The 10,769-nt window shown below is 38.9% G+C and overlaps 1 protein-coding gene across 3 annotated transcripts in view; it reads left to right on the top strand.

Annotated features, from left to right (window-relative positions):
- Nucleotides 1-10,675, top strand: part of SLC25A39 (solute carrier family 25 member 39) — a 31,007-nt gene extending 20,332 nt beyond the window's left edge. For all 3 annotated transcript variants that reach the window (XM_081933314.1, XM_081933312.1, XM_081933313.1), the window contains 7 exons: nucleotides 1,663-1,730; nucleotides 3,560-3,684; nucleotides 5,755-5,928; nucleotides 6,742-6,851; nucleotides 7,723-7,804; nucleotides 8,979-9,059; nucleotides 9,508-10,675. In XM_081933314.1, the coding sequence (XP_081789440.1) occupies nucleotides 1,663-1,730; nucleotides 3,560-3,684; nucleotides 5,755-5,928; nucleotides 6,742-6,851; nucleotides 7,723-7,804; nucleotides 8,979-9,059; nucleotides 9,508-9,626 (759 nt within the window). In that variant the 3' untranslated portion in view covers nucleotides 9,627-10,675. The remainder of the gene's footprint in view (nucleotides 1-1,662; nucleotides 1,731-3,559; nucleotides 3,685-5,754; nucleotides 5,929-6,741; nucleotides 6,852-7,722; nucleotides 7,805-8,978; nucleotides 9,060-9,507) is intronic.
- Nucleotides 10,676-10,769: the final 94 nt, after the last annotated feature.

Genomic DNA, 10,769 nt, shown 5'->3' on the forward strand with positions numbered 1-10,769 from the left:
TCTATAAAGCAGAAGAGTGGCCTCTTTAATCAGTTTTTTAAAATTATTTATGTATTTATTTAAGTTTATTGGCTGCAGAACTCTAATGGACTCTGGGTGGTATACAGCTCTAGAAAAAAAACCAGTTAAAATATAGAATCAGACAGTCCTGACTTAAATAATCTGATAAACAACAAAATCTGAAAAGCAATGATTAAGAGTAGAGCTACTGATCTAGGAAAGAGTCCTTCTGGTATCCCATACAAAGCTGTACAAAAGCCCCCTGCCCATGATTGCCACCTTTTCTTTGAGCAGGAGTCATGAATCCAGAACGATCTCCAGATTGCTCACCAGGTGTGTCTGGAGAAATGTAGCCCCGTTCAGCATTATAGATGGTAAAACCTCAGGTACAGAAGGGCCAAAACTCAAAGGCATTCAATCTTGTAAAGGTTCAGCTGAAGTTTGTTGTTCCTATCTAGATTCCCACAGCCTCCAGATTCCAAGGAAGGATATCAACAGCTTCATTTAACTCACAAGGGGTGCAAATGTATAACTGGGTATCATCATCATACTGATGGTACCTTTGCCCCATGGTGAAAGATGATCTCACTCAGTGGCTTTATGTAGATGTTAAATAGGACTGGATTGAGCATCAAGCACTGAAGAACCCCACAGAGTAGGAGCTGAGAATTGAGCCTCTCACTCCCAATCAACACTGACTAAAACCAGCTGTGGAGGAAGTGAACCAGTGCAACATCATGTTGCTTACTCTCAGTCCCCAAAGCTGATCCTGAAGGATATCATGGTCATTAATATCAAAAGCTTCAAGGGTGTGTGTTGGTCAAGAAAAAAAGAATAGATGTACTCTGCCCATCCTGCTTCCACCAGAGATCATCCAAGCATTGTGTAGGTGCTGTTTCTGTCCTGTATATAGGTCTAAACACTCATAGAAAGGATTCAGGTAATCCATTTCATCTCTGACCATCTTCTCAACAACCTTCCTAAAAAGAATATGTCGACTAAGCTCACAGGACAGGACTTTTGTGTGTGTGTGTGTATGTGTGTGTATGTATATGCATTTGTGTTACACCCCCTGGTATGCCCAAATATGGGAGGGAGCTCACTACTCCTCCTTTCTGTCCTTCGGCTCATTACAGAAGACCATCCAGGCAGAAAACCATATTTTTATTTTTAATGTTGCCTTTGCTATGTTTGTGTTGTATTTGTGCTGATAAATAAATAAAAGGAGACTAGTATAGATCTATTTCAAGCTATTTAGTTCTCATCAGCTAATCCCAGTAAGGGTATGGCTAGCTGATGAGAGCTAAATAGCTTGAAATAGATCTATACTAGTCTCCCTTTATTTATCAGCACAAATACAACACATATATGTATGCATGTGTGTGTGTGTGTGTGTGTGTGTGTGTGTGTATCTGAGGAAATTTTTACCACAGAGGAGAACATGGAAAAAAAATAGACCTGCTTTAAAGAAAAATACTTTTTTCTTCTCTAGCTATTCACTTGCCTGCATGAAGTTTTTGATTACTGAAAATGTTCCCTAACTTTGTGTTTAGCAAAATTGGAGTGGACAAACTATGCATGCTTTAAAACACTTCAGATGGGGGTTTTTTCATGCTAACTTGTCTCTTCATGTGTATACTTTCTTGCTCTTGTTCATTTTAGGATGCTTTTGTGAAGATAATACGGCATGAAGGTGTTCGATCCTTGTGGAGTGGCCTGCCACCTACTCTGTGAGTCTAAAAATGATTAAAATAAAAATCCAGGCAACAGAAGTCTTGGTCATAAACAATTATTACTGCTTTAAAATATTCTTATCTATTCTCCCTCCTTCCCCCAGTTACTAATTGTAAAAAATCAACTGAGTTTGTAGAATAGAAGGCTAAAATTTTCAAACCTCCACATCCAGAAGTCATAGACTCACCCTTTTTAGATAACAGTGGAGTAATTCCAGTTCTCACCTCCTGTCTTCCAAGTATATCTCACCTAGCATTTTCCTCTAGAGAAAGAGAGGTGTTGCACCCAGTATAGATAATCCTTGAGTGATAACCGCAATGGAGCCTGCCCACTAGGGTCAGGACAACATTAAATGAACTGCTTCAAATAATGACCAGCCATCCCTGCTCTCCCCAGTGCATAGGGACTGTTGATCCTCCCCCCCTCCCGGTCCCAATTAATTGCAAAAACTAAACTCCCTGCCTCCAGTCTGTATTCCTGAAGATTGAAGAGTAGAGGGATTTTTCTGCAGCTTTTTCCTTTGAATTGGAGAGGGGAAAAACCTCCAGAAATTTACCCAACTGGATACTTGTGCAATAAAATGGAGGACTCTGGGTCTGCAAGTGTTAGCCGTTTGTCTGATTACCTGTAGAAGCGTTCTGCAGACTAGTCTTTAAGTCCAAGCTGGGCTCTACCTTTACTGTCAATCTGGCAATTGAAAAGCAAAATGAAACAAAAATGAGAATAATGTATATGTAACTTCCTGGGTAAATAGTTTAGAGATACAGGATTTCAGTTCTTTCCTAAGAGGGAGAGAGCTAAGAAAATGCTATCACCAAAAAGGGAAGGGATGAAATATAACCCCTTTTTAAACTTTAAAAAGTAAATGCAAATGTTCAAAATTGTGGCCCAGAAATTATATAGTAGCCCTGAATGAGGCTGACAAAATGCAGAAGAAATGCTGTAGGCATAGTATAAGATGGCACTTCAGAGAGAAATTTATGTAGCAGAATTTTAAAAGGGAGATTACATGGAGTTCAAATGGTTATAAAGTAACTCATTGTAAATATTCAAGTGCTCAACTAAAAGAATGAGAAAAAAACTGAAATTACATCAAATTTACCAGCTTGACTAGAAGCACAATAAAAAGAAACAGACTTGATTTAGCATAGTTATCACACAAGAAACAGTCCAATCTGAATTCTGAGTAGAACATACAAGTACTGTATATCTCTATTTACAGAAATACTGACTGTTTTTGAAGCAAGATCAACTATTTCCTTCTACTTTCCCCTTTTCCTGGAAATTCCAGTTTCACTCTAAAGCTCTGGGAAATTATATCAGTTTCCCCTTTTCTCAACATTGGTCTGGTAACTTCTCCTTTGATTCCCTTCTCCAGTTCTGCCTTTGTTTCTTTCAGAGAGCAAATATTTCTATTTCCAGGATTGAGACGGGATCTGTACCTAGAACAAAGGGCTTCCTGTGGAAATGCAAATTCTGAATCTGTAGTCTTAAGAGGAGATGTTTATTGAGAATATCAAAGTTGTTCTTGCCAATGAATGGAAGTCCATTTGACCTATATCCAAAACTTCCTACATGGCTTCTGAGAAGTCCATTCAATTGATTGCAGCCCAAACTGTATAATACTCAAACTTTTGAATATCAGAATCCAGAATTAGGTTCTTCAGAATTACAAGGTTTTCTCTCTCTCTCTTAGGGCTGCTTGTTGAATTACAGCACTCTTTGTTTTGATGCAAAATGTTGGAGTTGATATCATGAGATAGATATTGATAATAGATCAGAACTAGTAGAGCTTCTATACGTGTGTACATTCTCTTTCCTTCAGAGTTATGGCTGTCCCTGCTACCGTGATCTATTTCACTTCTTATGATCAACTACGTGATTTGTTGCATGTTAAGATGAACAGCCAAGGACACTATATCCCACTGGTGGCTGGTGCAGTTGCCAGATGTGAGTTTCATCAATTTTTGTATACTTGCAGGAACTGTAGACTTTGCTGTTGCTTGAAAATTGCTTTAAAGCTAGGGGAGGGAAACTGCCCTTTCAAATGTGCATAGCCATTAAGGTTGTGCAAAGCCTTTGAAGCAAGTATTTTGTAAAGTATTATGATAGCATAAGTGAAACCTCTTGGAGGTTTTAAAACAGCCACGTCCTTTAAAGGACTTGCGTGATTCTTTGGAGGGCTAGTCCACAACCCTTAAGGCATGGGTTCACACACAAATCCATTTTACTTTGCTGGCAGTACCAGCAGAAATGTTGTTTGTGCATAAATATTCATAAGTGGACATCAGACTTTAATATGGCCACAGATGTCTTCTAGAAGATGTGGCCACTTTCAGGTTTTGAGGAGAAGTTCTTTGTGAAATGTCTTGGATAGCTGTAATAATCTCTTGGGGCTCTGTGGTTCTGCAACATTAAGGTCTGTAGGTTTCGAAATCTTTTTTTAAGAATAATTTAGGACTCTGATAAAAGGCTGACCAAAAGTACAAGTTATGAACCAGCATTCTGCCACTCAGATCACTTCTGCCTGAGACTCACTAGGCCCTAAGCTTTGATCGTCCTTCCCTATCTGCTATACGATGTTTACATTGGCTTATTTTACCAGGGTATTATACAGAATATTGGTGTAAGACACAGTATATAAAACAGATGGAATATTTGAAATATTTCTGTTACGTTACATAAGCAGATATATATTAGAAGCTTCTAGTTTATGATTTGCTTTATACTCAAACATGCTAAAGGTTCTGTATCGTTACTGTCAGATTCATCCGTATTAGAAACATAATCATAATTGCTTGCTAGTGACTTCTCACTAAATGACATCTTTATGGGAAATTGCGTGTGCATAATGTTTATTAATATCGAAGCATCACAATTAAAATAAGGTAAAATTTAAAACAATATAAAATTTAAAATGCAAAATATAAGATTAATATTTATAAATATAAGTTAAATAGATCTTGCTCAGAAACTAGCAATATTAATTGCATTCTGCCACACGTACCATGAAGTCCTCAATGATTAGGACATAAAGGACAAGTATACATATGTGTTGTTGTCTGCCTAGCATCACAATCACAAAGAGCAGAAGCCACCAGATAGCCGCATTTGTTTTGTGGGTCTCTGGATGTTGTTATACCGGTGCACAGTCTATTCAAAGGTTTCCATACTTCCCAGCTTCTGCCAGACCCAGTTCTCCATTGGTTCCATCTGATGTTGATTTTTTTATAGCTTTCCATAGGTCCCCTTTTTAAACTCTTCGAAGACTTCCATCAACCTAAGGAAGCTTTTCCTGGATATTAATCTTTGATAAACTGGTTGTAGGCCATAGAGTGAAAATGGTTTACACCAGGGCTGTCAAACTCACGGACTGGATGCATCACGCGCTGACCACGGCCAGTTTAGTGAAAGGGGGAAAAAGTCCCGATGCCGCTAGTTTGACACCCCTGGCCTACACCTATACGTGTGTATGAATAATGTATATCTGCAGTTCTTGAAATTTTCATCTGAAATGTGACTGAACACCCTCTTGATACACTCCTTAAAATCATATTTATGTCTAAGTGTAGTTTCTATGTTTAAAGGTGGTGATAGGACTCCTGTGAGATTAAGTAAAATTGGGTATTTCTATTAACCGCCCCAAAGCATCAATTGCTTTTTGTAACCATAACCAACCCTGTGTGCAATCAGTTCTCCCAGGTTAATCATTGTTATCCACTTCACAGTCAATTTTCAGCCTGGCGTTTAGAAAACAGTTCTGGTTTCAGTGACTCTCTTCCCCAATCCAAGGAGACTGCTGAGCAGGGGAAAGATTTAATGCTGAAACTTCTATTGATTTCCTTGGTGTTATAATGTTCATCCACCTAAGGGCTACACTGGTTTCTGTGAAAGTGGTTTTTATGAAAGAAACCAATCTTCCACTTTGATATTCTAGTGGGCCTCTGGCCTGAAGCACAAGGAAGGAGCGTTGACGGATAAAAGTCGGTTTCTCATGCCAGATTGGGTTTTCTTCCGTAGTGGGTGCAGTAACTATGATCAGCCCCTTGGAACTCATACGAACAAAAATGCAGTCTCGTCAGCTGAGCTACCGGGAACTTAGCGTCTGCATCCAGTCTGCAGTGGCACAAGATGGATGGACGTCTCTCTGGAGGGGCTGGGGTCCTACAGTGTTACGGGATGTTCCTTTCTCAGGTATGGATTGAAGAAGGGGAATCTGGGTCACTAGCAACGAGAAGGATTTAAGGAGATTAGAATGCATTACAAACAGAGCTGGTGTCAGTTGAGGGGCGGGGGGCAAAGCTGAAGATCTATCAGTTTCTCAGTTGTTAGGCAAGGAAGCTGTGCAGTTGCCACCTTGAGCTCTTTAAAAAAGAAATTTTGCATTCTTTAAAAAATTACAGAGGAATGGGATTATACGATTACATATATAATAACAGCCCTGGTGGCACAGTAGTTAAAAGTGCAGTATTGAAGGCAGACTCTGCCCACAAGCAGGAGTTTGATCCTAACAGGGCTCAAGATTGACTTAGCCTTCCATCCTTACGAGATCAGTAAAATGAGGACTCCCATTGTTGGGGGAAGTTTGCAAACAATGCTTCAATATTGTAAACTGCCCAGAGAGCGCTGTAAAACGCCATGGGGTGGTATATAAGCCCAAATGCCATTGCTGTTGCTATACAGCCAACAGGAACCTATTTTCACTTCAAAGTTAATCTCCAGAGTGGGAAATAAAAGTTTGCCAAGGTCTCCAAGCCATTCCTACCCGGGCAGTGAAAGTTATCTCTGACTTTTCCCATAGTCGTCTACTAATCTAATCTAATAGTCTATTTAGTCCGGCTAACTTCATTTGAGCAAAACTATTCATAGTGTTACTGTTTTGGGAGAGAGCTACAAACTGTACAAATGACCAAAGCTGCTCTTTTATTCAAAGAAAAATATGGTGAGTTGATATCTACAACCTCTTTCCATTTTCCCCATGTTTCCCTTTCTCTTGCTTCCCCGCAGCTCTGTATTGGTATAACTATGAACTAATGAAAGATCTGCTGTGTGGGCAGTTCTGCCTTGATGAAGCCACTTTCATGATCAGTTTTGCAGCTGGAGCTATTTCTGGCATGGTGAGTTCCAGTGTTTTATAGGCCTTTGTATAAATTCGAAGACTTGAGATCTACCTGTGATCAATAATATGCTGGAGTTACATGAACCTTATCATGGGCAATGAAGAAGAAGCTGTAGGCTTTTAGATGCAGCACTTCCGTAATTCCCACTGGCTCAGTTATCACAACAAATAAAAGAGGGTTCCTGGAAGTTGTATTCTACAAGTTCCCAGCCATTGGCCATGTTGGTCAAGCCAGTGGCCAAACCTATAGCTACATTTGAAGGGTCCTTTTACAGATGGAAATACATTTTAGTTAATTTTAGTGGATCATATCAGTAGCATCTTCCTTTTCACTGCTAAACCACCCAGCCATTGGTGTCTAGGCCTAGTTTTATTTAGTAAAATTACCTTCCACATCCATTAGGTTGTGTTAGAGCCTGAAATTTCTGCACTTGAACCCAATGGTTCATGGACCATAGAAACTAATGATCTTACTTTAAAGTTATATTGTTCATTGAGAGGTGGAAGTCTACACATCTCAATACCTCTTTAAAGCACATAAGGCTAGTTGTTCAACTGGGCACACTAGGAGAAGAAAGTTTCTAAGCACATCATAGTCTGCTTAATTTAGTCCTTTGCATCATAAGTTTTTATCAGTTTAGGAAAGGAATATGTAACTTAAATCTTGGCAGTAAACATTTGTCGTATCCTCTTTCTTCTTTCTTACCAGAATGGCTATACTTTGTCCTCGATTTTCACAGTTTTTAAAATTAATTTTCAGCAATAAGAAGTAGTATTCAAGTTAAGAACCTGAGATTAAAAAAATTGCTTTCATCCCGTGTAAATGTTGTACAGATAGTGGCTAACAGAATATTGTCCCTGTTCTCCAGGTGGCTGCTACTTTGACTTTGCCCTTTGATGTTGTAAAGACCCAACGACAGATTGAGCTAGGAAACATGGAGACACTCCAAGGTAAGAAGTGAGCAGCTGCCAAGGGTAATAGGTAGCTGTTGAACAGTAGGTAGCACCTTTGAATATATACTTATATTCCTATACTTTATAGAATTATAGAATAACAGAGATGGAAGGGACCTTGGAGGTCTTCTAGTCCAACCCCCTGCTTAGGCAGGAAACTCCCCTATTAAGAGCTACGGTGGTGCAGTGGTGAGAATGCAGTATTACAGCCTACTTCTGCTGACTGCTGGCTGCCAGCAGTTTGGCAGTTTGTGTCTGACCAGCTCAAGGTTGAGTGAGCCTTCCATCCTTCTGAGGTCAGTAAAATGAGGAGCCAGATTGCTGGGGGCAATACGCTGACTCTGTAAACTGTTTAGAGAGGGCTGTAAAGAACTGTGAGAGGAATTTGCAATCGATAGAGGAGAAAAGGATTGAATTTAAAAGTCACAAAGAAAAAAGAAGACACAGAATGGTGAACTGAAGAGGCAATCCTAGCTCATTGGCAAGAAAGATCACTTTAACTTTTGATCAAAAGAGTTTACCTCTGGTTCTTATGAAAAGCTGCAGGTAAGAATCAATTCAATTCAATTCAAATGATGTTGAAGTTTGATTTTTCACAATTATCTTGGCCAAGTGAATAATTTCCAGGAGGATTATTATTTCTGGTCCAGTTGGTACACAGCTTCTAATTTGACAGAGCTTGCTTGACATTTTGCCTCTCCCAAATACTTTCTTTAAAGTATTTACAATGTGTTTTACAACAACTAGTCGGAGGAACAATTTAGCAACAAACTGGTCTGCCCTCATGAGAAAAAAAGGCTTCTTTCGTTTGATTGTAATTAAAATAATCTCATTAATATGTTACATCTGTACCATGTAGTGAATTGAAAAGAAAGAGACGTCATTCTGTGCATGCCATATGTAGGAACTCTGTTTTGTAATTTAGAGTGGATGGTTGCATGATTAATGCTATCAAATAGCACTCTGTATGGGGAACATCGATAGAGAGGACAAATTTTCCAAAAATAAGAATTATCTTATAGTGCTCCCACTCACACTCATGAATACATGATTATGTGTAACCTAACATATGAAACTCATATATGAATGCAGGTCTGCAAATATGAAAATGTAATATAACAATTGTATACCAGTTGATTTGTTTACTACTTGTTCTTTTCTTCTTTCTCAGTTACCACTCCCAAATCCACATCGACTTGGCTACTTATGCAGAAGATTTGGGCAGAATCTGGCACAAGAGGGCTCTTTACAGGTGACATTGTCTAATTTTATAGTAAAATCTCTACTTTAACCTTTGGGTAAGATGGGCTTGTTGGTGGTGAAAATTATGGCAGTGAAAATTAAAAGTACTATAATCTTGTACTCTTAAGCCCTTCTCTAATCATTAAAACAATATTATTTCTCTGCTTTCGACAGTGTTAATTGGTTTGCATAATGCCAGTACGGTCTGAGAATTAAATTTCAAAGAAGTTAAACATTCATTTGCATTTCTGCAACTGTTATTGCAAGATGATTGGCACTATAGAACTCCCTTTCCTTATGTCGATAGGAAGAATGATGGGGGGGGGGGAAAGGAGTGGCAATCAACTACTATGCCCTTCAGCTCTCTATATCGGCAAAAAGGCAAGATAGCTTTACATTTGGCAAGATGTATTTACTCTTTCTCCCTTTCTTGCAATTTCCTTCCAAAATTCATATAGGTTTTCTGCCTCGTGTTATCAAGGTGGCTCCAGCCTGTGCTATCATGATTAGCACATATGAATTTGGCAAGACCTTCTTCCAGAAAATGAACCAGGAACGGCAGTTAAGTAGTCTATAGAAGCCTATAAACAGAGCTTTGGATGGTGGCCTCCAGATGGACCAAAGAAACGCTGATGGCAAGAGAAAGGACACATTTTGATAGATGAAAAAAAAGAAAGAAAACCAAATTTGTGAATAGGGTTGGATATAAAAGCGGATCCAGCTGTGAATAATATTAATCAAGATTGAGAAGACCACATAACCAATAAATCTCTTGCTTGCTTTCCTTATAGGATTTCTCATTCATCAGGCAAATTCCAGGTGCCTTTAGCTAGCTTCTGGTCTCCTGCCTTTCTCTTTTTCCTGATGGACAACTAAGCCTCTTGGCTTTAGACCCTCTCCTCTTTAGGTACTGTCAAGATTGGATGCTATAACTTTTGGCTCATTTGAAGAGGAGATGCTCCAGAATATCGTGTGTTTAAGCCAAATGCATAGTATGATCCTGGAGTGTTGGGATTGTTGGCCAGTTGAAAAAGGAAAAAAAAAAAAAGGGGGGGGGGGAGAAAACAGTCTAGCATTGTCATGCCCACTGCTTCATTACTATTATTATGATTTTTGGTAGGTCTTCTGAGAGTAAAAGTTGCTGGTAGACAGCAGATATTTCTATCTGTATCTTAATTTTCAAAGGTTCTATTGGCCTGCATGCTTTTTTTTAACCTGACTTTTCCTGTGCATGACGAATATAGTTGTCTAAAGTTGCAATCCTACTCTGGACTTTTGACAGCTTTGAATAGAAACACTGATTTTAAACACTCAGGTTTTGCCCAGCTCTTCCCTTCACGCTATCACAAACAGTTTGAACTCTGAAATCTTCACACTGAGTAGCATGAATGAATATGAATTAGACTCCTGTTCTCTGGTTCAATATTTGCTATATTGAAGGAGAGCTGAGAATAGCCAGCCAAGGTTTGCTTTGATGCCAGATATCTTATGTAGCATCATTAGCAGTTGATAGTCTTGTCCCTTCTATGTTGTTAATTTATGTGCCTGTTGCTTACATATTTGTGGAGGGAGAAAAGCTGAGCTTTTTATTTCTTGAATAAAATTCACTTTTTTAGCAAAACAACAGTACACATTACTTGACTGTTGATATGTCTTTCTGTTGAGTTTTTCTTTCCTTGCATCCTCATCAGGTACCCTTACATTTTATTATAAAACTCAG

This window comes from Natrix helvetica (assembly GCF_964273705.1).
Source record: "Natrix helvetica genome assembly, chromosome: Z".
Lineage (NCBI taxonomy): Eukaryota > Metazoa > Chordata > Lepidosauria > Squamata > Natricidae > Natrix > Natrix helvetica.